The 27,789-nt window shown below is 46.9% G+C and overlaps 1 protein-coding gene across 4 annotated transcripts; it reads right to left on the bottom strand.

Annotated features, from left to right (window-relative positions):
• Positions 1 to 10: 10 nt before the first annotated feature.
• Positions 11 to 27,557, bottom strand: POLDIP3 (DNA polymerase delta interacting protein 3). Of its 4 annotated transcripts, none has more exons than XM_012741793.2 (9): positions 27,398 to 27,556; positions 17,301 to 17,691; positions 15,760 to 15,846; positions 14,337 to 14,429; positions 11,549 to 11,728; positions 10,886 to 10,963; positions 7,043 to 7,172; positions 3,733 to 3,799; positions 11 to 2,256 (listed from the first exon to the last, which is right to left on the bottom strand). In XM_012741793.2, exons 1-9 carry the CDS (start codon positions 27,454 to 27,456, stop codon positions 2,079 to 2,081), a joined length of 1,263 nt encoding a protein of 420 aa, XP_012597247.2. In that variant the 5' UTR covers positions 27,457 to 27,556; the 3' UTR covers positions 11 to 2,078. The 4 variants fall into 4 exon arrangements, with proteins under 4 accessions (XP_012597247.2, XP_012597246.2, XP_075863066.1 ...); XM_012741792.2 differs by having other exon boundaries at positions 14,334 to 14,429; positions 27,398 to 27,555; XM_076006951.1 differs by lacking the exon at positions 15,760 to 15,846 and having other exon boundaries at positions 27,398 to 27,557.
• Between the last annotated feature and the right edge of the window lie 232 nt (positions 27,558 to 27,789).

The following is a 27,789-nucleotide window of genomic DNA, read 5'->3' as shown; positions in this document are numbered from 1 at the left end:
AGCTCAAAGGTAGGAATAACAAACGTTTATTCAGAAATGGATAAGTAATACATAGTCACCCTCCATCCCTTAATGCCTCTTCCTCTCCTTCTGAACAAGACGCAGACAGGTAGTGTAGGGGAGCGGGAGGTGGAGGACACAGGATTGGCCCGCCGCCTTCTCTTCCATTTCCCAAGATGACGGCTTTCGAACAGAGGCACAAACAGGCCCCCTCCCCCCTCAACGTACCATATGGTCACCCAGAAACTGAGCACCAGATGGCCAGGCAGCTGCAGCTGGGCCCAGTGAAACCCTGTGAGAACCAGAGCAGTCTGGCCTGGGAGTAATAGGGGAGGGGGACACCTCTTGGGCAGGGTGTTTGGCAGCCCTTCTCTAAGCCGTGTCCAGGAAGTGACCTGACTGACTGTTCCCAGTACCTGGGAAATCAGGTCCTACTGCCTCTGGGGTGCTCTCTTGGGCCAGGAAGGGTAAAGCATGAGAGGAATGTCTTCCAGCTGCTAAAGAGAAGGAAGTCTGTGCCCACTGGAAGCGGGTAAGGGGAAAACTGTGGCTTTCTTTAAAGAGCCAGAGAGTGGAGCACCATCAGGACCTCCTCGGCCTGGGCAGCCTCAGAGCCTGAGGACTAAAGCTGAGTCCTTGCTGCCTGGCGGATGTAACTGTGGAAACACGAGTTCCTAAGGTCTACCTCTCCGGGCCAGCCTCAAGCAGGTCCTGAGAGGCTCTTAATGTCTCAGGTTCCCTGTACTCTCTAGGCTTGTGCCTTCCACAGTACTTGCTGCTGACTGTAGAGCTCCCAGAATCCTGCTCCCAAACATGTTCCGGCTCTGCACCAGCCTGGATTCCCTTTACAGTCCCAACAAACCAGCAGGGGACTGCTAAATGACACACAACGCTTGGAGCAATGCTGTCCTGGTATCCAGAGACTGTCCCTGGGTTCTATAGTTTTGCCCCACACTGGGGAAACAGTCCCCTAGGGTACCCCCTCCCCTACTCCCCCACTGCCAAGGCAGGAAAATACCCCTCTGCATGGACGGATGGGTCACTCACAAAAGTGGGGACAGTGCCCCTTGGTAGCAGCTGGATATATGCCTCCAGCCATCCCTGACTACTGACCTGTAGACTACTGAGGCCAGAAAGGAAGAGCCAGGAGCACACCAGCACCTCCCACTCACATAATCCCCCAAACTCAGTGTTGCAGAATGGGAGGCAGAGTCTTTGTGTGCCCAGACTGCAAGGGAGCTGCCATTTGCACCAAAACCAGGGCACGATGAGCGCCACGCTAAGTGAGAGCTGGGAGGGTTAACAGTGCAAGCCCCTCCCAGCAGCGACGCCAAGAAGGCCAAGAGAACTGGGGTGGGGCATTCAGCACAACTCAAGGAAAAAAGAAACGTGGACTCTCAAGAATTTGCTCTGGGTTGGGCGAGGCAGCGCGGGCTCTCCAAACCAGAGCTGCGGGTGCACTCTCTACTAGAGCAGCGCCTCATCCTGCCCTTGCACCTAGCCAGGCCTGGAGTCAGTGGTGAGAGGAAAAGAGGCCTGTGACCTGATCCCCAGCTATGCCACCCCCACTGATGGCCAGGTGGGTGAGCGGCACAGCTCCTAAGCGGACCTGGATCCCATTAGGAAAGCAGAGGTTTCCACTCCCTCCTTTGTTTGAAAAGCTTAAAAACCAGAAAGGAAAGATAACCCCTCAGTCCCTGGAAAAAGCAGAGTCCTTCAAACAGCTCCTGCCCCACATCCCACGGGGCCACAAGACAGCCAGAGAATTTAGTGTACCATTTCCAGATAAGCAACCAGCTTGGGGCTGAGGCCGGGGGAGGCACACTCTGAGAAACACAAGCCTACCTTGGTGATGAGGTGGAGAGGAGAAAACACACACTACGGAATTGTTAACGTACAGGAGAGCACAGGGCAGAACAACACAGAAAGGCAGGTCCCATCCAGTGAGGAAGCTCTCTACCCTGGCAACCCTTCCCACACTTGGGGGTCTCCAGTCCGATGGCCATTGGTCACGAGCTTTGCCTTGGGAAACAGAGCCACCCTCCTCTGCCCCCGTTCTGGCTGTCTCACTCCCCTGCTCAAAGTTTGATTTTGAATTCTGTGGGCTGTGTGGTCACAGAGGCCCCTGAGGACTTGAAAAGTGCCTTCAGGATGGTGTCAGGGTCCACTTCAGCAGGAGGATTGGCTGAAGAGGCAGAATTCACCCTGCGAGGCAGCTCACTCTCCTTTTTCACTGAGGGGCTGTCACTCAGCCGCCTGTGGAGAGCAGAAAAGAGTCAAAGTTCTTGTCTATTTTCCCTAGATCTGAAGAGGACTCACCCTTACTGTACCTCTATTAGGAGCTAGGCACTAAGCGTGATGCTCTCTACACCCCTCATCTCATTTCCTTTCGTAACAAACTTATCATTTTTCTTATTAACTGATGAGATGCAACCTGCAGTGTTCTGGGGTTTTGTTGTTTTCTTTTTGAGACAGAGTCTCGCTCTGTTGCCCAGGCTAGAGTGCCGTGGCGTCAGCATAGCTCACAGCAACCTCAAACTCCTGGGCTCAAGCGATCCTCCTGCCTCAGCCTCCAGGGTAGCTGGGACTACAGGCATGCGCCACCATGCCCAGCTAATTTTTTCTATATATTTTTAGTTGGCCAATTAATTTCTTTCTATTTTTAGTAGAGACAGCGTCTCACTCTTGCTCAGGCTGGTCTCGAACTCCTGAGATCAAATGATCCTCCCACCTCGGCCTCCCAGAGTGCTAGGATTACAGGGATGAACCACTGTGCTGGCCCTGGGGTTTTGAGTTTAGGAAACACTGCATGTCCCTCCTGGGTGGTAACACACATTAGCATATTACATAATCTGAGAAGCCCAAGTTCCCGAACTCTTTAGGTCACAAAACCCTAAGAAACATTTTGAGAATACAACTCAGTCCTGGAACATAGTTTAAGACACTCATCCAAATCACCTAAGCCATCACCCAGGGTTCAAATCCTAGTCTTTCTTAATCTCAAAGCTATTCCAGGCTTGGCACTACCCCAATCACCCTGGCAAGGCCAGCCTCCTCCTTGGATATCTGTCTCCTTATCTAGATGAGGATGTCTTGCCAGTACCCACATTTTATGCATCTCAGGCTCAGTCCTCAGTCCTGGGCCTGCCATGTATGCCCATGTGTCCATTAACAAAATGAGGTGCAGGGAGCTGGGTGCAGTGGTACACGCCTCTAGACCCAGCTACTTGGGAAGCTGAAGCAGAAGGAATGCTTGAGCCCAGGTGTTCAAAACCACCTGGGCAACATAGTAAGACTCTGTGTCTAGAAACAACAAAAACCAAAAAAGCCCTACTGAGGAGCAAAACAACAGGTAGCACTTGGCACTGTCCCCATCAGTCAGTCAAGGAGGTGGAGCTCTCTGCTTACTTGCATGGTACCCACAGCTGTGCAAAGGGCAGAAGAGCAGCCTGTGCTCCACTTTGCTCTCAGGTGTTTCTAAACTCTAAGTCTGAGAATGAGGTCATAATGCTAGCCACTAGCATGGTCAGCCCTGGGAAAGTGACAAAGCAAAGCAATTTGGTTAAATTCAAGCACCCGCATGCCCAGTTGCCATGAGAATAAAGGAACTGGAATAGTGGATGGAGAGTCGTGACGCAGGCATTTGCCCCTGTGAATACGACACGCCCGTGCACAGTAAACAAGCAGAGGCTCCGGCCCATCCCACCCCCAGCACCTGCCTTCAAAACTTACAGCAGGATGGGCTGGTCTGAGGTGATAACATTCCCATTCATGTGAAGGTTGCACTTCATCGGCTGCCCTGAAAAACCAAGGGAAGAAAAAGCTCTGCCATCAGACCCACCACCAAGGGTCGAAGCACCCAACACAGATAGCTCCGGCTCCACAGTTGGGGACAGGGCTGGTGGGTTTCAGCCAAGTCTAGACACTAAGAAAAGCCTAAGGTATGAGGAAACAATTGCCCCAAAGAGCAATAAGGGCACTAAAAAACAAAGTGGTAACAAACTTTGCTTCATACAGGAGGAGAGGAGAGTGGAAATGAGAGAGAAATTGCACTCAGTGTGAAGCTGTCCAAACTTGTGAAGCAGTAAGGGAAAATATGTATGCTATCAAATTAAGTAAAAAGTATGTACATTTTGGATTTTTTTATTTTTTAAGAGATGGGGTCTCACTCACTACCCAGGCTTGCCTCAAAATCCTGGGCTTAAGGGATCCTTCCACCTCAGCCTCCCAAACAGCTGGGACTGCAGGTGTGCACCACTGCATCCAGCTAAATTAAATGAAAAGAGGATTCAAAAGTGTATCTACAGACTTCTACTTTGTCCACAAAGGATTAACTGCCAGGAAGACTGCACTCCCACTGTATATAAGCTGTGATATGTATAAAAGTAACAGCACAAAAACCAGGAAGGAATAGAGCCATAATGTTTTTATATCTTACTGGAATTAAGTTAAGCCCAATTATCATTGATGACATAAATGTGAATAGATTAAATAAATAATCCAATCAAGAAACAGACTAGAAGATCAGAATAAAAAATAAAACAAAGTCCAATTATAAGCTATCTATAGGAGACACACTTTATAAAAATACAAAAGATTGAAATCAAAAGGGTAGAAAAAGATTTATCACCCAAAACGCAATCCTAAGAAAGCTGTATTGTTTGTTTTTGGAAAGAGTCTTGCTCTGTTGCTAGAGCTATAGTACCACGGCGTCAGCCTAGCTCACAACAACCTCAAACTCATGGGCTCAAGCGATCTTTCTGCCTCAGCCTCCTGAGGAGCTAGGACTACAAGCATGCACCACCACGCCCGGCCATTTTTAAATATTTTTCTAGAGAAGGGGTCTTGCTATGTTGCTCAGGCTGGTCTTGAACTCCTGGCCTCAAGCAATCTTCTCGCCCTGGCCTCCTAGAGTACTAGGATTACAGGTGTGAGCTACCATGCCTGGCCCGAAATAGACTTTAAAACAAAAAATGTTACTAGAGATAAAGAGGGACACTGAAAACTGAATAAAAGAGTCAATTCTGGCCGGGCACGGTGGCTCACACCTGTAATCCTAGCTCTCTGGGAGGCCGAGGTGGGCGGATTGCTCCAGGTCAGGAGTTCGAAACCAGCCTGAGCAAGAGCAAGACCCCGTCTCTACTATAAATAGAAAGAAATTAATTGGCCAACTAATATATATATAGAAAAAAGTTAGCCGGGGATGGTGGCGCATGCCTGTAGTCCCAGCTACTCGGGAGGCTGAGGCAGGAGGATTGCTTGAGCCCAGGAGTTTGAGGTTGCTGTGAGCTAGGCTGAAGCCATGGCACTCACTCTAGCCTGGGCAACAGAGCGAGATTCTGTCTCAAAAAAAAAAAAAAAGAGAGAGTCAATTCATCAGGATGAAAATAATTATTAGCATAAACATATATACAATGAGCAACAGACCTTCAAATACACTAATAAAATTCATGACTATATGGAAATTAAACAAAACAACCCTAAATAATCAATAGGTCAAAGAAGACATCACAAGGGAAATAGAAAATACTTTAATTAAGATGAATGAGGCCGAGTGCGGTGGCTCATGCTTGTAATCCTAGCACTATGGGAGGCTGAGGTGGGACGATCATTTGAGCTCAGGAGTTCGAGATCAGCCTGAGCAAGAGCGAGACTCCATCTCTACTAAAAATGTAGAAAGAAAATTAGCTGGACAACTAAAAAAAAAAAAAATATATATATATATATATATAAAATTAGCCAGGCATGATGACACATGCCTGTAGTCCCAGCTACCCAGGAAGCTGAGGCAGGAGGATTGCTTAAGCCCAGAAGTTTGAGGTTGCTGTGAGCTAGACTGATGCCACGGCACTCTAGCCTGGGCAACAGAGCGAGATTCTGTCTCAAAAAAAAAAAAAAAAAAAGATTATATAAAGAAACTTTTACAACTCATTAATAAAAAAGAATACAATTAAATTAGGTATGGCACAGTGGTTCTATAATCCCCGTATTTTATGCTAAGGTGGCAGGATTGCTTGAGCCTAAGAGTTCAAGTCCAGACTGACTTTAACAAAAAGTAAAAAAATTAGCTGGGTATGGTGGCACGCACCTATAGTTCCAGCTACTTGGAAGGCTGAGGCAGGAGAATCACTTGAGCCCAGGAGTTCAAGGTTGCAGTGAGCTATGATCATACCACTATACTCCAGCCTGAGCAACAGAGCAAGACCCTATCTCTTAAAAAACAAACAAGCAAACACCACCACCACCCCCCAAAAACCAAAACCCAATTAAAAAGTGGACAAAGATTCTGAATAGACATTTCTCCAAAGAAGACACACAAATGGCCAAAAAGCACACAAAAAAGGTGCTCAACATTATTAGCCATCAGGGAAATTCAAACCATTGACTTTTCCAGGTGAGCTCACCCAGGTGCCAACATTTAGACAAGGGTCCAGGTCTTTTATTATCATTTTGTTGTATTATTTTTATTACTCTCTGCTTCCCCACTTCTAGCAGACGGCCTTGGTCCACAGTCACATATTATTCAATACATACTGAAAGAACAAATCAATGGAAAGGAGGAGCAGGGTAGACAGAGTTACTCTCTACATGATGTCCTGAGGTGCATAATACGAATTTGAATTCAACAAAGTCAGTAGTTTACTACTAGAAGCAGAGCTCACCTAGGTGCCAACATTCAGACAAAGCCCCAGGCCTTGGAGGAACCTTTGTCCTACACAGACCAACAGCTGAAGGGGAAGGGAAGGCTGTGGTTCTTTGGCTTCCCTGGCAAGAACCCTTAAGAGAACCATCTATGGAGAAATGATGTTTTCCTTCTTGCTGGACTTAAGTTGAAGACTGGGTTAAAACCCAGGGCCCTATGGAACCCATAGTTCAGCACCACTCCGAGACTACATGTCCCTGCCTGTACCTGGTACAGAGAAGGCCCCAGAGGATGATCACATGAGGATGTCCTTCCACCCATCTCAGACGAAGGTTTGCTCTCTGACAGCAAGTGGAGAGAGGAGTAGGAGGTAAGGGAGCTGCTTTCTCCCTAACTTACCATCCAGACACCGGTTATTGTACTTCTTATATGCAGTGATGGCATCATCCTTTTTCACAAAGACCACCTCTGCTACCCCAGGATGGACCAGCCGAGCTCGCTTGAGGGCTCCACACACACAGAAAAGCTCCTGCAAAGAACAAGAGGGGTTGGGGCTGGAGAGGAATTTCTGGCTGCTCACCACTCACACACATTCCAAGGGCTCTAAGGTGGCTGCACTGTGCCCAAGGTTTCAGGAGAGCTGTTTTTGGTGGTGCTCTTGAGACAACCACAGGCCTCAACACAGAGCCAGATGAGGGATAAGCTGTGCTGCCAGTGAGAAGCAGGTCTGTAGCTCTGTGATGCTATTCCGGAAAAAAAAAAAAAAAAAAAAAAGAAGCAGGTCTGGCTTACAAGCCTTGGCATATCTGTGTCCTCCCAGCAAGTCACCACCAAAACCTCAATACCCACCTCAATACGGTAACAGTTATGGAATCTCATGACAGAGCTCAAGAGAGCTCTGTCATAAGAATGAATGTGCAGGTTCGTCAAAGACAGTTGCTAATAATATGTCTCCTGGGAATCTGCAGAAATACAAATTCTGGAGTTCTACCCAGAGTGACCAATATCTTGGTTTGGCTGGAGAGAGGGGTTTCCTAGGACACAGGACTTTGAAGTGGTAAGGCCAGGAGAGTCCCTAGCACAGGCGTCCTCAAACTTATGTGCGGGTGTTTTTGCCCACTTGTTTTTTTACTTCAAAATAAGATACGTGCAGTGTGCACAGGAATTTGTTCATAGTTTTTTTTAAACTATAGTCCGGCCCTCCAACGGTCTGAGGGACAGTGAACTGGCCCCGTTTAAGAAGTTTGAGGACCCCTGCCCTAGCAATACCGGACAGTTGGTCACTCTAAGTCAGATAAACCTGCGTTTGATCCCTGAGGCTCTGCTTCCTGTCAGCTGTGTGATCTCCAGCAAGTTACTTAATTTCTCCCAGGCTTTTTTCATCTTCTGAAAATAAAAAGTACTTTTTACCCCCAGGGTTGTTGGAAAGTTCAAGTGAGATAATCTTTTTTTTTTTTGAGACAGAGTCTCGCTTTGTTGCCCAGACTCGAGTGAGTGCCATGGCATCAGCCTAGCTCACAGCAACCTCAATCTCCTGGGCTCAAGTAATCCTCCTGCCTCAGCCTCCCAAGTAGCTGGGACTACAGGCATGCGCCACCATGCCCGGCTAATTTTTTTTTCTATATATATTAGTTGGCCAATTAATTTCTTTTTATTTATAATAGAAACTGGGTCTCACTCTTGCTCAGGCTGGTTTCAAACTCCTGACCTTGAGCAATCCGCCTGCCTCAGCCTCCCAGAGTGCTAGGATTACAGGCGTGAGCCACTGCGCCCCAGCCAAGTGAGATCATTTTTAAGGCAGTGCTCTTACATTTTAACATCAACTTTAATCCCTCTTCATTTTACAGACAAGGAAACTGAGGCAGTGTAATATGGAGACAGACAACAGAGGTCAATTAGCACTCAAGCCATTTCCCCACCTACAACTGCCTTTCACAAGGTTGTAGGGAAGGCAAAGAGAAGGCTTATGGAAAGGTCCCTGAATGATACGGAAATGATATGGAAAGGTCCCCTAATGATAAAGGGGAAAATGTTAAATATCAAAACCAAGGTATGGAACTAGTCATCCTTTTGTACCCACAATGATCTAATTCTCGGAGCCCCCCCCCCCCCAGTTACCAAAATCCATGGATGCTCAAGTCTCTAATATAAAATGGCATAGTATTTACGTATAAATCTACACACACCTTCACATACACTTTTTTGGCTGGGGGGGCGAGAAAAGGTCTTGCTCTGCTGCCCAGGCTGAAGTACAGTGGCATGATCATAGCTCACTGTAGCCTTGAACTGATGGGCTGAAGCTATCCTACCACCTCAGCCTCCTGAGTAGCTGGGATTACAGATGCATATCCAGCTACATTTTAAAAATTTTTTATAGAGACGGGGTCTATGTTGCCCAAGCTGGTTTCAAGTGATTCTCCTTCCTTAGCTTTCCAAAGTGCTGGGATTATAGGCATGAACTACCATGCCTGGCCCCTCCTGTATACTTTAAATAAATTCTAATACGATGTAAATGCTATTTAAATAGTTGTTATACTGTATTGGTTTTTAAATTTGCATTATTTATTGTTGAATTATTATTTTTTACTTAAATATTTTTTCTTAAAAAAATACTTTTTACAGTTGTTTGTGAGTGTGCATCTTTCCTTTACCTTTTAAAATTATTTATTTTTGGTAGAGTTGAGGTCTCAGTATGTTGCCCAGGTTGGTCTCAAACTCTTTGTGTCAAGTGATCCTCCTTCCCTGGCCTCCCAAAGTGCTAGGATTACAGGCATGAGTGACCACATCTGGCATTTTTTTTTATTCGAGTATTTTCAATCCACAGTTGGTTGTGGAACCTGTGATATGAAAGGCTGACCTAAGTACTACATGTAATCCCAATTTTATTACTGTTGTCCTCTGGACATTACCTATTTGGGTAGAATAGAAGTGAGGATTATTATTAGCTATTTTCTCTGAGTGGTGATCATGATGGGCGTTTAGTTTCCACTTTTACACATTTTCAAATATTCCACATAAAGTGTCTGGCACATAGTAAGTGCTCAATAAATGGTAGCTGTTATTACTTTGATAATCAGAAAAAAGCTTTAGTTCTTTATAACTTGTCAGGTATTACACAAAGTAGGCTGCAATTTCCATTTTCACGTGTGCAGTCCATGGCACTGGGCCTGCTGGAGCAGAAGGAACACGCTGGTGAGCCTGCTTAATTCTAACACCAATCACACAGCGCTTGTGTGTTTCACAATTAAGACTTAAATGTGATGGCCAGTGTGGGCTGTTATAGAACCCAGGACTCAGCTGCAGGGAGAGGCCGGATTTTCTAGTTGCATTCATTTTGTGATCTAACAGTTCAAAGGGTGTGTGGATTTCTAAACAAATGGCTCTTTTGGTGCCCAAGTGAAAATGAGGTGGAAAAGGAAGTCCTAGCTGCACCTCTGTCCTAGTCACCAGGACTAGGTTCCCACAGGTAGGACAGATGGACTAGGAAGGCAGACATCACCAATCTATCTCACTCCTTTCACTTTGGAATCATCATGTAAAAACCCCAAAGGAAGCAGGAAGTCCCAAAGACTCATGAGAAAATATGAACTACTGGATACCGCACAGTGGGACTAAAGGATTCCATTTAGGACCCACACGGCACAGATGTCCCCTGACCCTGAGATTCGGGCCCTGGTTTAGAAGCTGCACAGAAGACAGTGAACACAACTGGCCTGACTGCTAGCCATTGAAAGGCCTACTTCCAAGGGTGGCCTTTGGCTGCTGAACTTGTGCTTCCGTAGGGCTCCCACCACCCCACTGTTAAAGATGGGCTCACCGCACCTAAACTGTGCAAACAATATGGCTTACGCTGAACCCTTGCTTTCCTTCTAGGAGTGTAGAATTCTGGTGCATGCCAGGTGAGAATGCCTAAGTGGCCAGTCCCCAATAAAACCCCAGGGAACTAAGTCTTTAATGAGCTCCCCTGATTTCACTTGTGTTGTTACAGCTTGTTGCTGGGGGAATAAAGTGCATCCTGTGTGACTCTACTAGAGAGGACTCGGGAAGCTTGTGCCTGGTTTCCCCAGACTTTGCCTCATGAGCCATGTGTAGCCTTTAGCTCTGATAAATCTGAGCCCTGGTATGACAACATGCTGAGTCCTGGCAAGTCATCAACTGTGGAGGGCGTGGGGGCAGTGTCTCAGGGACCTTTGCCACATAAGCAGTTTGAGTTGTGAATTTCTGGCCCATCACAGTACTTACAACGATGTCTTCCTCAGTGACTCGAGGGTGCAGATTATTCACAGTCATCTTGGTGCCTTCCAAAGGGCTGAGGACAGGCTGCCACAAAGACAAGAGCGTTACCAGAAGCCAGTGGGCACACACTCACATGACAGGACTTACCCCAGGCACACAATCAGGAAGACCCAGAGGACAGCTCCATGGATAGTCATCACAACTGGGCCCCTTGGACCTCAGCACCCATCATGCCCCCCTTATTGTACGCTAAAGACACAGATTCTCCCCCACTTCCCAAATATACAGGCCCCTCGGCCCCAAGCCTCTGTTTGGAATGGTACTCATGCTCCCAGACTCACTCAGCTCAAATGGCACTTTCTTGAGACTTAAAGCTTCCCAGGCTTCGAAGTGGAATGAGGTGTTCTTGCCCCAGAGCTCCCAGCAGCTCTCCCCAGGGAGAAGCTCTACCTATCACTAGACATAGCAATCTCTCTGCAGGTCTGCTGTCTCCACGAGCCTGCAAGCTCTTTGAGGGCAGATGACCCTAGGTCTTGGTTTGCTCATTTATAAAATGGGGGTGGCAATGCCAACCTCACAGGATGTTGTGAGGACTCAACCGGGTACCTACAGCACATTACCCACCCAGCACAGGCTGACTCTTAAGTGGTGTGGTCACCTTTACCTCACCTCAGCAGGTGGCAGCTCTTTGGGGGTTTCCTCCTTGTTCACCAGTGTCCGGGACATGTTGGTCAAGGCTTTTGTTCGAACGGAGGAGGGGAGAGTAGGAGCTGTGTATGCATCATTCTGAACCACTTTGGTGAGAGGGAGGGCCTTGGACACAGAAAGCTTGGAACTGCTCAGCCCAGCCTGGACAAAAACAGAAAGGAATCTGAGAAACCAAAGACCTGGACTCTTCTGAAGCAGCCCCAAGGGGCTGACCACAAGCTGAGAGCACGAATCCTCGATATCTCCTAGCTCTCCAATTCCATTAAAAGTCTGGAGCCAAAAAGATTGCCAGCCGCCAGGGACATCCCACAAGGGGTGCTGGGAGGAGAGAAAAACAGCCCAAGCATGTGCTCACTGAAGCCACTTTCCAGTGCTGGAAGCTCCTGACAGGTAGATTCCATACATCCCTGACCTGAAAACTCACCCAGGAGCCACAGGCTCACCCACAGCATTCAACTTCCTAAAAATCCTACAACTTGAGGTTGGTCAGAAAGTCAAAGGTTTTGAGGTCAAGTTCATTCCTAGATATGCTTCTATCAAAAAGGGCTGATCACTACTAGCCTCCGGCTGGCTGAGCACAGAGATCCATTTTTAAGAAGGCCCCAAACTCCCAGCTTTTTGGTCCCTCTTCTGGCCATGCAGAGGCACCATACACAGATCTGGCTGTGCTGTTTGGCTTAGAGGATACAGCCAAGTGACAGGCCCATGGGCTACCCAGCCAAGTCCCAGTGGTGGGGACCTCCTCTGTTTTGCCTTCAGAGGCCCAAAAACTCATTTTTAGTCAACCTTGAGTGCATGGTCACTACCCTGGTTAGTTAGTTAGTTACTCATGCCACCCTGCACAATAGGCACTAATATTACCCTAGTTTTATGGGTGAAGCAACAACACAGAGAGGTTAAATAATCCGGCTCCCAGACCGTCCAGGGACCTGCTGGCAGAGATAGCATCTGCAGATCATCAAAAACAGCCACAGCCCTACCTCCCAGGATGTGCTCCCTTGGAAATATAAACTCCACTGTGTTAACATGTCTGAGGATAAGGATGTGCAAAGCAGAAGGCGGTCTTGCCAATTGTAGGCAGTATTTATAGACACTGACCCAGGCAGGAGAAGTAATGTAGCAGCCAGAGAGGTAGATCAGAGCATGGTGCAGGAAGCTCACCAGCTTCTCCAAGTATGGGTGAAGCATCCTCCCCATGCTGGATTCCACACTCCTCAAGCACCTACTGAGTCTCCAGAGCCAGGATATCACAGGGGTTACACACGTGGCCTCAAGAACCACACTGCTTAGGCTCAATTCCTAGACCTACTACAACAACCACTGGGTGGTGGTGAGCCAGATTATTTAACCTCTCTGTGTTGTTGCTTCACCCATAAAACTAGGGTAATATCAGTACCTATTGCACAGGGTGGGATGAGTAACTGATTAACTAACAAGGGTACTGATCATGCACTCACGGTTAACTAAAAATTGAGTTTTTGGGCCTCTGAAGGCAAAACAGAGGAGGTCCCCACCCCTGGGACTTGGCTGGGTAGCCCACAGGCCTGTCACTTGGCTGTATCCTCTAAGCCAAACAGCACAGACCTCCCTGACACTGCTCCATACTATTTTCTTTCCTTTTCTGCATGGCATCTGAACCCTAGCAACTTTCTCTACATGCAGGCAACAGCTGGTAGAGCCCACAGGTCAGGTGTGGTTTATTCTTGCTAACACCAACCAAGGGAATACAGAATCCAAGAGTAGGGCCAGAGCTGTTGACCACAGAGGGTCAGTAAGCATGCATAAGGTCCTACCACAAAGGAAAGAAAATGGGATTCCCTCCTGTGGGATCACTCGAATTTTCCCTTAAGTGTTTTTTTTTGTTTTTTTTTTTTTTTTTAAAGTAAGAGTCTCACTCTGTTGCCTGGGCTAGAGTGCCATGGCATCAGCCTAGCTCACAGCAACCTCAAACTCCTGGGTTCAAGTGATCCTACTGCCTCAGCCTCCCGAGTAGCTGGGACTACAGGCACGCACCACCATACTCAGCTATTTTTTTTTCTATATATTTTTAGCTGTCCAATTAATTTCTTTCTATTTTTTTTAGTAGAGACAGGGTCTTGCTCTTGCTCAGGCTGGTTTCAAGCTCTTGACCTTGAGCGATTCTCCCACCTCGGCCTCCCAGAGTGCTAGGATTACAGGCGTGAGCCACCGTACTGGGCCCCTAAAATGTCTTAAACAGGCCAACTGGGAGCTACAGCTCTGCATTCCACTCACTATGGGACAGTGAGCAAATCACAGGGCATCCTGGTCTAAGTACTTATAAAACTAAAGGATTGGACTAGTTCCAGCTGTAAAAATCTGATGATCCAAGTAAAGAAATATTTCTGCACTGAAAGGCCCTATTCTCGGCTGGGTGTGGTGAGCTCAGGAGTTCGAGACCAGCCTGAGCAAGAGCAAGACCCCGTCTCTACTATAAGTAGAAATAAATTAGCCAAACAACTAAAAATAGAGGAAAAAAATTAGCCAGGCACAGTGGCGTGTGCCTATAATCCCAGCTACTCAGGAGGCCAAGGCAGGAGGATCGCTTGAGCCCAGGAGTTTGAGGTTGCTGTGAGCTGGGCTGATGCCACAGCACTCTAGCCCAGGCAACAGAGTGAGACTCTGTCTCAAAAAAAAAAAAAAAAAAAAAGGCCTATTCTCCATAACCTCTCCCATCCACCTGATCAGACACACATAGTGAATGTAATGAAAACATAAAATGCCATACCACCTGATGGAGAAAGCTGCCTGACGCTGCAAACTTCATCTGTTTTGTGGAAATAGGAGCTACAGCATCATCATCTTCATCCAGATCATATAAATTCTGAGAATAAAGAAATATTAGTTAATGTAGCATGTAGGCCCTCAATAGTTATCTGGAACAAACACGGCAGGGAGATGACAGCTGGAGTGAGCGAGGGACCCAGGAGAAAGTGGGTAACGGAGTGAAGGAAGGTGCCTAGGAGACTGGCCTGAGGCTGGGCTCAAGTGCTGATGGGCTGACTCCTGCTTACAAGGGCCCAACAAAAGTGCTGCAACTTCCGGGTACATCAGAAGTGTTTTTTATATAAGTGGGTAATACCTAGCAAAGGTCTCTAAAATGTCTGTTTATATCCTTTGGCTTAGAAAGTCCATCCTGAATAATCTGGCCTACAAAAGTAAATCCAAACCCTGGAAAGAGTTTTATCTGCAAAGACATTCATAGCAGAAGAATCTCTACCATGAAAATGACAGGAAAATGGTTTAAATAAACTGGAATGTGAACTCAATGGATTATGCGGCTACTAAAAATATTTACAGTAAATGTAAAACATCATAGAAAAATGCTTGAGTTGCAAAGTGAAAGAATAATGACATAAAATTGGATAAGAATATAACCATAACCACAACTACCGTTAAGTAAAAAATAATGACACTTAAGGAACTACGGCAAAATTTCGAAAATGGTTGGGTTTGGAGAGTAGGAGCTTGAGTGATATTTTGCAAATTTTCTGTATTAAACACTTTTATAATAAAATAAAAAATTAGTAATTTAATTTGCCTCTCTGCTTCTCATGCCTTCCCTCGCCCATTAAGAAGTATCTTCTTGGTCAAGTGTGGTGGCTCACGCCTGTAATCCTAGCACTCTGGGAGGCCGAGGTGGGAGGATCGTTTGAGCTCAGGAGTTCAAGACCAGCCTGAGCAAGAGCGAGACCTCGTCTCTACTATAAATAGAAAGAAATTAGCCAAACAAATAAAAATAGAAAAAAAATTAGCTGGGCACGGTGGCTTGTGGCTGAGGTAGGAGGATAGCTTGAGCCCAGGAGTTTGAGGTTGCTATGAGCTAGGCTGATGCCACAGCATTATAGCCCAGGCAACAGAGTGAGACTCTGTCTCAAAAAAAAAAAAAAAAAAAAAAAAAGAAGTATCTTCTTCTTTTTTTTTTTTTTTTTTTTTTTTTTAGTCAACAGAATGTCATAGCAAGGAAGTATCTTCTTAAAACTTCTAAATTACAAAGTCAAATCTAACCTCTCCTCTAATACTTTAAACGAGGAACCTAGGGCCAGGCCTCGGTCAAACCACAGAAGCAGGCCTCATTAAAACATGTGCATGCATATGCGTTCATGTATATACACACACTCGCGCGCGCGCGCACACACACACACTCACTCTACCTGTTTGGCCTGGTGGTTATTGACAACATTGATCCTCATTCCAGCAGGATGGGCATGAAGTGGTACCATGGCCTTCTGCTGTGGAACCTAGAAATACTCAGTGGTCATAATTCACCCCACAGGTCTACACACATTCTCTGAGGAGGGGTCACAGAACTGGATACATGTGGTGGGCATGGTCTTTGGTAAAAGGCACTACGGAGTGCCTAACCCCCCACAGCAAGATGTGACAGGAAGAAAAATCACCCCACAGACCACCTGACAATGCACGCACAGGGTTTAATGAACCTGGCTCAACACATGTTCACCACTGCTGCTGCTATTCTCATTACCCACGCTGCGGTCCAGGTTAAATGAGTTTCCTTTCCCTCTGGGGTGGTAGCTGTGGAGGGCAGCCAGGGCAACGGACTAGGAGCCAGACCTGACTGGGCCCCTACCCTGGTCTTCCCACTGCCCGGCTGTATAATGCTGGACACAGTGTTTCGCAACTCTCAGATTCTTCTTTTAAAAAACTGAGGTAACAATCCCAGAGATGAAGTGAGGATATAACATAAGTGCCTGCCACACAGCATGTGCTCAATTAATGTTTGTCCTTTCCCCTCTCTTCCACCACTGTCTCATTTCGGAAAGTCACTTAATTTCCACAGACCTCCCTCTTTTTAAAATAAAAGCAAAGGCCGGGGCCAAGTGCGGTGGCTCACGCCTGTAATCCTAGCAATCTGGGAGGCCGAGGCAGGTAGATTGCTTGAGGTCAGGAGTTCGAGACCAGCCTGAGCAAGAGAGAGACCCCGTCTCTACTATAAATAAAAAGAAATTAATCGGCCAACTAATATATATAGAAAAAAATCAGCTAGGCATGGTGGCACATGCCTGTAGTCCCAGCTACTTAGGAGGCTGAGGCAGGAGGATTGCTTGAGCCCAGGAGTTTGAGGTTGCTATGAGCTAGGCTGACGCCATGGCACTCTAGCCCGGGCAACAGAGTAAGATTCTGTCTCAAAAAAAAAAAAAAAGTGGAGGCCGGAAGCAGTGGCTCATGCCTGTAATCCTAGTACTCTGGGAGGCCGAGGTGGGCGGATCATTTGAGCTCAGGAGTTCGAGACCAGCCTGAACAAGAGTGAGACCCTGTCTCTACTAAAAATAGAATGAAATTAATTGATCAACTAAAAATATATATATAAAAAATTACCTGGGCATGGTAGTGCATGCCTGGAATCCCAGCTACTCAGGACACTGAGGCAGAAGGATCGCTTAAGCCCAGGAGTTTGAGGTTGCTGAGCTAGGCTGACGCCATGGCACTCTAGCCCGGGCAACAGAGTAAGACTCTGTTTATTTTAAAAAAATAAAATAAAAATAAAAGTGAAATAAACTTTGCCACCCTCTTATGATAACTTGACTATAACGTACTAAAAGCCTTTGTAAGCAACAAGTGCTACACCAACACTCAGAAGAATCGTATTTTTGTCCAAACAGTCCTGGCCCCCTGCCTAAGTCTACCTTTGTTCCTAGCTTTCTGGGAAATTATGACAAAAGCCACAACCTACCTGGATGGTTTTGGTGAGCTTCAGAGCAGGAGTCACTGTCCCAATGGGTGGGTTCATGAAGGCAGCAGGAGAACTCCTCTTCAAGCTGATCTTCTCTCGGGCATCAGCTACCTGGCGGGGCTTCTGGGGCACAGTGGTCTGCTGCTTGCGGGAATTCAACATCTCTCTGGCATCCTGCACTTTTCCTTTGATCCGAAACCGAGCATCTTTCTGCAAAAGCTTCTCCCGGGCATCCTTGACTCCTAGCTTGAGCCGGGCATCCGAGAGGCCAATTTTCTGCCGCGCATCAAATCTCTGCTGGAAGGTGGCTGTGCGTGTTGGCTGGCTGAGAAAGCCCTGCTGGATCCCAACTCGAGAGCGGACACCTCCAACCCCTGGTCTGGCATTGAGCCTGCAAACACAAATGGCAATATTAAGTAGATCTGGATATCAACAGCAGCCCATGGAAGTAGAGCCATGGTAATACCGGGAACAGAGGCAGTCCTGCCAGGCCAGGCGCGGTGGCTCATGCCTGCAATCTTAGCACTCTGAGAGGCAGAGGCTGGTGGATTGCTCAAGGTCAGGAGTTCGAATCCAACCTGAGCAAGAGCAAGACCCCGTTGCTACTAAAAATAGAAAAGAAATTAATCGGCCAACTAAAAATATATAGAAAAAAATAGCCAGGCATGGTGGTGCACACTTGTAGTCCTAGCTACTCAGGAGGCTGAGGCAGAAGGATTGCTTGAGCCTAGAAGTTTGAGGTTGGTGTGAGCCAGGCTAACGCCATGGCACTCTAGCCTGGGCAACAAAGTGAAATTCTGTCTCAAAAACAAAACAAAACAAAAAAACTTCTTTCCTGGTTTCATAACTTCATATTATAAGTAAAATTAAAAAGGTGGGCCTGGTGGTTTTTAATCACCAGTTCAGACTGTTTTGCTCTCCTGAGTGTTTTTTTTTTTGAGACAGAGTCTCGCTTTGTTGTCCAGGCTAGAGTGAGTGCCGTGGTGTCAGCCTAGCTCACAGCAACCTCAAACTCCTGGGCTCGAGCGATCCTTCTGCCTCAGCCTCCCGAGTAGCTGGGACTATAGGCATGCGCCACCATGCCCAGCTAATTTTTTTTTATATATATATATCAGTTGGCCAATTAATTTGTTTCTATTTATAGTAGAGACGGGGTCTCGCTCTTGCTCAGGCTGGTTTTGAACTCCTGACCTTGAGCAATCCGCCCGCCTCGGCCTCCCAAGAGCTAGGATTACAGGCGTGAGCCACCGCGCCCAGCCTCTCCTGAGTGTTTTGAGACTCCAACATGGATAATAACCTCCGAACTATGCCAATCAAATAGGATAAACATACCCTCCGAAGACCATAATCCTGCACATCTGAAGAGCAATTTGTTTTTGTTTTTATTATTTTTTTGAGACAGAGTCTCACTTTATTGCCCAGGCTAGAGTGAGTGCTGTGGCGTCAGCCTAGCTCACAGCAACCTCAAACTCCTGGGCTCAAGCAATTCTACTGCCTCAGCCTCCCGAGTAGCTGGGACTACAGGCATGGGCCACCATGCCCGGCTAATTTTTTCTATATATATTAGTTGGCCAATTAATTTCTTTCTATTTATAGTAGAGACGGGGTCTCGCTCTTGCTCAGGCTGGTTTCGAACTCCTGACCTTGAACAATCCACCCGCCTCGGCCTCTCAGAGAGCTAGGATTACAGGCGTAAGCCACCGCCCGGCCTGAAGAGCAATTTTAGTTTAAGTCTCTCCCAGCTCCATTCTCAGCTCTCTCAGCATCCTACGAAGCACTTACTGTGTCCATTTACAGTGGGAGAAACAGCCTAGGAGAAGCTCAGTGACTAGCAGGTGCCTCTAAAGCAGGCAGACACCATCTATTAGGCTAGGACCAGGAGCACAAACATGGAAGTCTGGCTTAGAGCTAAAGGACAAACAGACTGAAGATATAAATAATTGGTAGAAAAGAAAAATAAAGTTACTCTGCAGTAACAAAAACGTTAAATACAGGAACTGCTACAATTAGAAGTGAATTGGCCTGGCGGGGTAGCTCACGCCTATAATCCTAGCACTCTGGGAGGCCGAGGTGGGAGGACTGCTCAAGGTCAGGAGTTCGAAACCAGCCTGAGCAAGAGCAAGATCCCATCTCTACTGTAAATAGAAAGAAATTAATTGCCCAACTAATATATATAGAAAGAATTAGCCAGGCATGGTGGTTCATGCCTGCAGTCCCAGCTACTAAGGAGGCTGAGGCAGGAGGATCGCTTGAGCCCAGGAGTTTCAGGTTCCTGTGAGCTAGGCTGATGCCACAGCACCCACTCTAGCCTGGGCAACAGAGTGAGACTCTGTCTCAAAATAAATAAACAAAGAAACAAACTGCATTAAACAGACCCCATTCTCTTTCTGGGGTTCCTCCATTGGTCTTGAGTGGCTCAAAGGTGAACAGAAGACCCTCCCAAGTGCAATGCTGGAGATCCTTCCTGGGGTCTGCAGGCTTCTCCTGCCTCCCCCCACCTCTGCACTTCCTTAGGGAGAAAAGGAAGCAAGGGAGGGAGGAAGAAATTTGCTCTTCTTTTTTTTTTTTTTTTGAGACAGAGTCTGACTCTGTTGCCCAGTGCTGCCCAGGCTACAGTGCTGTGGCATCAGCCTAGCTCACCGCAACCTCAAACTCCTGGGCTCAAGAGATCCTCCTGCTTCAGCCTCCCGAGTAGCTGGGACTACAGGCATGTGCCACCATGCCCAGCTTGCTTGCTTATTTATTTATGTATGTATTTATTCTCTCTCTCTCTCTCTCTCTCTCTCTTTAGCTGTCCAGCTAATTTCTTTCTATTTTTTTTTTAGTAGAGATTGGGTCTCACTCTTGCTCAGGCTGGTCTCAACTCCTGAGATGAAACAATCAATCCGCCCACCTCGGCCTCCCAGAGTGCTAGGATTACAGGCGTGAGCCACCACACCCAGCTGAAATTTGCTCTTTATAAGCCACAGAGTTTATGGTATTTTGCTACAGCAGCCTAAGTGGACTAACACAGGCAGTAATGCACAGCACCTTTCTCCTCTTTGGAAAATGGCAAATTAGTTCAAGATGTAAATATTTTCTGGGGGGTTCATAGAAGAACTGGGTGGAAGAGAGGGCGGAAGGGTCATTTATAGAATTGGTAGGATCAGGTTCTTGGTGTTTTTGCCTGTCCCTGCCCTATTTTCTCATGCGAAGACTCTGGGAAATGGAGGCGCTAAACAAAGCAGAGCGAAAGGCACAGGTAGGCAGGGAGCCCAGCAGGAGAAGGAGCACTGTGTGGAGCTTACAGCACCCACAGTCTCCTGGGCTACCCTAGGCTTCGTGGTCCACAGCCTACAAAGCCATGGGCAATAGTAAGGCTATGTATTGTGGTGACTCCAGACGTACAGCTACAATAAGGGGACCTTGCAAGGTGGGAATGAAGAGAACAACAGAACCTATATACCAAAGCCCTACCCTCAGGACCAATTGGCAGGTAGGCACCCAGCCAGCTTTTTAAAAAATGCTTTCAATTCTCTCATTCCTGTTGATGATGCCCATCAAAGAAACACACCAGTTCAGACCACAAGCTGCTACAGAAGCCCTACTCATAAAATGGGGAAAAGGATTCTGACCAAGGTTCACCCCAGATGAAACTAATTGTGTACCCTACAGAGCCACAGGCTTTGGGCCAGGCAATCAAGGTACCAAAAAGAGCATGTGAGGTACAGGCCTTCAGCTGCTCCAAATTGAGGGGTGGCATATAGATAACCAATTATCACTATACCCCTTACTCTAGGACAGAGGAAGGTACAGTCTGTGGGGACACCACAAGCAAGTGGACACCCAGAGGGCCAGGGGACTGCTTAGAGGTGGCCCAGGGTGTCTGGGCAGAGTAGTTGTCAAAGGGCAGTCTAGGGGGACAGAATGTAGAAAGCCCTCCAATGGCCCACAGCTTGCAGTTTCTTTGCTCCTGCACCCCCACCAGGCAGCTGAGGTGGCCCCCCAGCTTCCCCCATTATGCCCTGCCGCCCCCCACCCACACACATACATACAGCAGCAGCAGCAGCAGCTGGAGGCTCCCTCCTTACAGCAGTCAAAGCACTCACAAAGCTTCCATTAAGGCACTTCTGATGGTGCATCACAATGATTTGTTTACAAGCCTGCATCTCCCACAGGAACAAGAGCTTCTCAGGGGCACACCCTGAACCTCCTCAACCATATGAACCCTGCATCAGGGGAATGAGAAGGGCTCAAAGAGCTTCTGAGTGCTGAGTGCCTGCTGAGTGGCAGGGAGCCTACAGGGCTCTTACCTTACACTCTGCTTTCAGGCTCACATGGCCTGGAGTAACCTCCACCACCTCCATTTACAGAAGAGGAACCAAATCACAGAGTTAGTGGCATGGCTGGGACTGGACCCTTGGGTCCACCTGACTCCAGAGCCCACATTTTAACAGGCTCCAAGCTTCCCTCCTTCCAACTCTAAGCCCCAGGAGAGGTAAGACAGGAGAAACCATGACCACCCTAGAGAAGCCAGCCTTCACCCACTAGCCCAGTGCTCTGCTAGGATGCTGGCCTCCAATCACTCCTCCCAGCTGAAAATAGGGCACCCATGCAGCTAGGACAAAGGGTCATCCTGGTCCCACCTTCAGAGTGGGACCCACAAGGGTCTCACCAGCTCAAAGAAGAGCACACATCCTGACCCACCTACAGGAGCTTCAGGAAAGGCTTCCTGGAAGAAAGAGCTGGTCTCCAACTGAGAGAGAGCATTACAAATGGAGCCAAGCTGCATAAACAACAAAAGTGGGACACATCAGTGACAATATCATCCACCACACAGAGGGAGTTAAATATCTCCCAATCCAAACCCAATTCTTTCCCAAAGATTTCCTATCTTCTGTCTTTTCCAAATTCCATCTCATCCTATCACCAGAGCACCCCTTATTACCAAAGGGCTCCTTATATTTATAATAAAAGGAGATGGGACCATCTTAACACCTGGTACTCCAAGATTCTACAATACCATAAAATTGGGAAAATTTAGACCCCCCACAGCATCAATCTTGCTTTCAAGAAGTTTCCCAATTTCACCAATCGTTCAAGCAATAAAACATCACTGCCACATAAAAAAATGGGAAAAAAGGATAACCAATCAGTTCTTTCAAATAACTAAAGGAGCGATGAGATTCCTGAAAACAAATTTCACATCACTGAACAGAGAATGGAAAAAGGTGCAGATTCAAGTTTTCTGCCTCCAGTTTTGCATGAAAAAATGTTCATAAAAGGAAGGGGTATAAAGGTGTTAGGCTTCTGCAACCTTGACTTATTCATAATTCCCCAATAGTTTCCCTTCTCTAATCATGGCTGTTTGAAGTTTTATACTGAGAATGAATTCTGAGGAAATTTCCAGCCTCCACAGGAGTCTCTGGTTGATAAGCAATGTCTGCTATAACCACATAAGAGGCAATGGGATCAATGAAAATTTCTGAGCATTCATTACATACAGGTTGACAAATTTTGACACAGACCTCCTTTTAAAGCTTATAACCACCATGGTAAATTAGGTTACTGTTCACATTTTGTAAATGAGGAAACTAAGAAATCAAGGAGTTAACTAACCCAGAGCTGGTTAAGAATGGATTTGAACCTCACTACATCTAGTTACAGCACCAATAAATTAAGCATGGGTCAAAAGTAAAGACCAAAATTTGAAGAGTTAAAGAAAACAAAAGAAATAATATTCCATATTGTTAGTGTCTGGTATTTTAGTTTCAATATATTATTAGATTCCTAAATATTAAAAATCTTAGGACTCCAGTCATGCCCAGGGACAAAGAGTGCACTCTCTAGCGACCAGAGGGTGAGCACGCGTAGCAAGGCTGGTCAGCAGTGTGCTCACTTAAGGACCCACATACCATGTTCATCTGGCAAGAAAAACTACCAAGATGCCTCAAGCTGGCTTTTTAATCTATTTGAACAGCATAAAAGGTACATTTGAGGGAGGGAGGTAATGGCAGTTGTGGACGCAGGAGCTACTCACGGCAGGAGCATGTAAGCTATTTCCCTTCAATTTGACGCATCCAGTTCCCTGGTTACACCAGTTCTTTCAATTCCTTTCATGAACAGCTTTAGGAGGCTTCAGTATTCAGACTTTTTATAATCATGGCTCCCCTCCTGCATGAAAAGACTGCTATTCATCCCAGCAGGCAGCAGTACTGGTTCAAGGCAGGCATTAGTCATCTGGAATTTTTCAAATAAACACTCCTGCTAGGGGTAGGTCTCTAAAACAGACTCAATTATGTTACCCTCCTGCTCCAAGAACTGTTGAGGGTTCCCTAACAAAGCCCAACCCCCAGGGGAGCCTCCAGTCTGGCCCCAACTTCTGCCTCCAGCCTCACTCCCCATTGTAGGGCCTACTGATATTCCCAAAACACATCCTCCACTTCTGTCCTCAGTAAATGTTTGGGAGGGAGAAAAAAGTTTTTGAGCAAGTCTCTTAGCTGCTCTGTGTCCCTCACACAGAAACTGCACTCTGCAACTGCTTTCAAGCCCTCACCAGGTATTCCATGAGGTCCCAGGGAAAGTGCTGCAGGTGGGTGAGAGGGCAAATGCCCCACTAGCCCTGAACTCTTTCCCCATAGTGTCGATTGCAAGCAGGCATACATGTGATGACGATGGAGGGTCTGTCAGGGCTAGGAATGCCTCACCCTCCTGATTCTGTCTGTGGAGGTAGGGCTGTAGCCAGCTCTGGACAGATGTCCAGTCCAAAGGATTCAGGCTCATGGAGGGGAGCCCTGGATCATTACAAAGTGGATTTTAATCCTTGGAGGTTTCTGAGTTAGAGTATGTGAGGTTAGTTTTTATAAGGAGTAAACAGTTTAATTCAAATTATTACTGAGGATCAACTCTAAATCAGGTGCTTTAGAGACACAAAGAAAAGGAAAATACTAAGACACTATCCCCTTACCAAAGAGTCTTGTGCAGCCGTTTCATTTTAAAACATAATTCTTTCCATTCAAGTTATGTAACAACTAATTTCCTCCTTTTTGGGTTTAGGTCTACATTTCCTTTATCTAATTTCAACAAGGAAATAAGCAATCAGTACCAGGACCAGAGCCCTGGGCTGATCTGAAAAGTTCACTATCCACCTCCTCCCACCCCTGGCTCCAAGGACTCACCAGACAGGCCATCTGGCCCAGAGTTCAACTCCAGCACACTCAAGGCTGCCCCTTCAACTACTTGGAGAGAGTAGACGCTATCCCATGAGAGCTAAATTCATCAAACCAACAAGAGAAGACACCTAGGTTAACTTAATCAGTGATGCTCTCACGTCTCAAGGAAGAAATCAACATGGGGGCAGGCTTGCATGGAACTGGTGCCCACTGCTGTCCTGGAGACTCATCTGTGGATCCTCCACAACTAAAGTCACTAGAGAAGTGCTGTGTGTGGGGAAGGACAGCATCTCACCATAGCCTGGAAGAAGTTATCAATCAAAACCACACCCTCCCCATTCTATAATTTCCCATTTTAATCAAGGAATTGTTTGATGACTAATTGGAGGCTCAGGTATTAATAATGTAATGACCTTTTCTTGACTTACAAGGTGTAAAGAACAGAAAACATCAAGCAGAACCTTGGAGGTAAAAAAAAAAAAAAAAAAAAAAAGAACAGAAAACAGAATGACTGCTCTTGAGAACCAAGGACATTCCACAAATCCCTCAAGGATCACAGGAAACAAAGTGACCAGACTGGTGGGGAAAAAGGTTATTTATGTTTCCACATGCTCCATCTTTTGCTATTTCCACTAAGAGGAAAGAAGCCTTCTGAGATGTCCACAGGTTCTTCCTGGAACATCCATGCAACATTAAAACCAAAGTTCCCAGTATGGAAACTACTTCTAGGAAGGATGCACATAAAACAATATATTTACTGTAGGAAATGACATTTGTTCAAACCCATCACAAATTCAATGATGACAATGAAGAAAACTAACATTTACTGAAAATTTAGTGCCTGTCAGGCACTTTTCAAAGTACTTTAGGTATATTAATCCACTCAGTCCTAACAATAACCTAATGAAGTAAATATTACTCATGTTTCATAGAAAAGAAAAAGAAGCATGGAATGGTTAAATAATTTGCACAAGATCACACTGAAAGTAAGAGAAGCAAGGATTTTAAACTTGGCAAATGCTGAAACACTGAAACATGGAATGCTTCACTGAAGGCTTTTTAAGTGAAAAATCAATATTCAGCATGAGAATATTGCTTTGCTAGTATGTGAAGATTGGATTGGGGCAAAGAGTGCTGGCAGAGAGACTAGCGTAGAAGAAACCAGAGTGTGTGCTATGTTTGGGTTAAATCTTGTGGAAACTATTTTTATTTCACATGCACAGCCAACAAAGAGACTCTAGAGCCCCATGATTCCCTATTATGTTCCTAGGGCATTTCATGCTTCTACTCAAGGAAAGGTCCATGACAATTAGCATCATTTGCTAAACACTTACTCCATGACACAAACTTTAAACACGCATTCTCACACTGACCATAACAAGTTGAGGAAACTGCCCAGCTCATAAGTCCCCTGGCCAGGGAGGCAGAGAACCCAACAGTGACCTGCCAGGGACCAGGTCCACCTGGCTACACAGCCCCTGCTCTTCCTCTGGATCCACACATACCACCCCCTCCCATACTTCCACTCCCACCCACTGCCGAACACAAGATTCTGCACACACCAACGTACAGATTACAAAGCTAGTACAGACTGCCTGCAGTCAGGAACTGAGGGCTGTGACCTCAGAGAGCATGACCTGGGAAGTGGCTCACTCAGCAACTACTAAAGGAAGCTATGAAACCTGGACAGAAGTGGCCAAAGGACCCAGGACCAATTCCACATCACTGGAGGGAAGACCTAGAAGAGAACTACTCACAGTTAACAGTTGAGGAAACAAATACTAACTGCATGCCTGTTATAAACTAGAACCAGTAAGTGCTGGCTGTGAATTAGGAGGTGACAGTGGCAGCTGTAGTGGATTTGTGTCCAGGGTAGGGATGAAGGTGAGGGATACATTTCGGATAGCAACAGAAAAATCTAATTTCTGGCCATAAGCCCCCAGAAGGTATTAATAAACATCTGCTGAGTGAATGTCTTAGAAAACAATACCTAGCACCTGTACACTCTGGCTGCCTACAAAGACATTTAAAAACTTATTTAACGTGCATTGGAAAACTGCTGGGCAAGCTCTCACTTCATACAGTTGAACTCAGCTCACAAACGCTAGAAAGAACTAATAATATTTAAGAGTTTAGAAATTTGAGCACATTACTGCAAATCACTTCCACAGCTCCAGAACTGTCTGGGGAACTACACCCCCTGAGGAAATGGCCAATGTCCAGCCTGTCTCCCCGGTTTTTCTGCCCATGCCCCAGGCCAACGCAGCCAGCAATTAAAGTGCACTCGACCCATAGCTCAGTTCTCCGTGGCCTCGGGCAAGTCACTTTACCTCTCCCAGCCTCGAGTTCCTATCTGTAAAACAGGGGAAACATTAGTAGCTAGCAGACAGGAGTGCAAATGAGGCATTATTATGTATATGAAAGCGCTTAGAAAACTTAAAACCTCTCAAAAAAGGAGGTGAGTTGTTAACAGAGGCGGCGTGGAAGTGACCGGACGCAAGGTTTGGGTTTGAATCTCAGTTCTAACAGTGTCTGGTCAAGTCACTTCCCCGCTAAACTTCAGTTGTCTTAACTCTTAAGACGGGTGGAGATGAGGCAGCGCAGAGATCATGGAGGAGCGGCGCCCAAATGCCGACCCAGACAGGCGAGGAGGCTGCGCCAACGAGACTCCCGGCCCACGAGGTCCCAAGGGGAAGCCCCTCCTCCCAACAAGCCGGGCACCAGTGCCCCGCCACAGCCCTACCCGGCTCCCCCGGCCCGCGGGAGGAACGGCGCCTCCAGCCAGTGGGCGGGCGGGCAGCTAGGCCCGCGGAGCCTGCGGCCCGGCCAATGAGGAGCGCGGCGGCAGGGGGCGGGCGCAGACGGCCCGCCGCGTCGCTCCCTCCTCCTCCCCAAGCCCTGCTAGGCCGCAGACCCTGAACCCCGAAGGAATAAAAGGCCGCTCACCGTCCTTTCGCCGCCGCCCCGCGCTTCCTGATGAGCTCGTCCAGGGAGATGTCCGCCATCTTGCGCCGCCGAGCGAGCCGAAAGCAGCTTAGACGCCCCCAGCCCGCGAGCCCGCCCCTTCGGCCTCCGCGGAACGACTAGCTGCTTCCGGCGTTCAGCCGACCAACTCTCGCGACAAGTCAAAAAAAACCAGGCAAGGGCCGGAAGAGGCGGGGGCGCTCCCCGTGAGCCTTCGCGATGCCAACTTGTTATCTGCATACGGCGGGTCAGAGCACTATTGATCCTTTATTCTCCCTGAACAAAAAAATAAAAAGAAAAGCGACTAAATAAATTAACTACTGAGTAAAACAAACTTCAACGGATTTAGTTTGTCATCTGGACAGTCGGTTATG

This window comes from Microcebus murinus, chromosome 10 (assembly GCF_040939455.1).
Source record: "Microcebus murinus isolate Inina chromosome 10, M.murinus_Inina_mat1.0, whole genome shotgun sequence".
Classification (NCBI taxonomy): domain Eukaryota; kingdom Metazoa; phylum Chordata; class Mammalia; order Primates; family Cheirogaleidae; genus Microcebus; species Microcebus murinus.
Note: the sequence above shows the minus strand (reverse complement) of the source record. Positions and strands in the feature narration are given on the sequence as shown.

Coding starts and splice junctions, on each gene's coding strand:
- POLDIP3 (XM_012741792.2), bottom strand. CDS start 27,456: ATGGCGGACATCTCCCTGGACGAGCTCATCAGGAAGCGCGGGGCGGCG. Junction 15,847..17,300: donor AGCTCACCAAAACCATCCAG/GTAGGTTGTGGC, acceptor GAGTATTTCTAG/GTTCCACAGCAGAAGGCCAT. Junction 14,430..15,759: donor ATAACCACCAGGCCAAACAG/GTAGAGTGAGTG, acceptor CTTTATTCTCAG/AATTTATATGATCTGGATGA.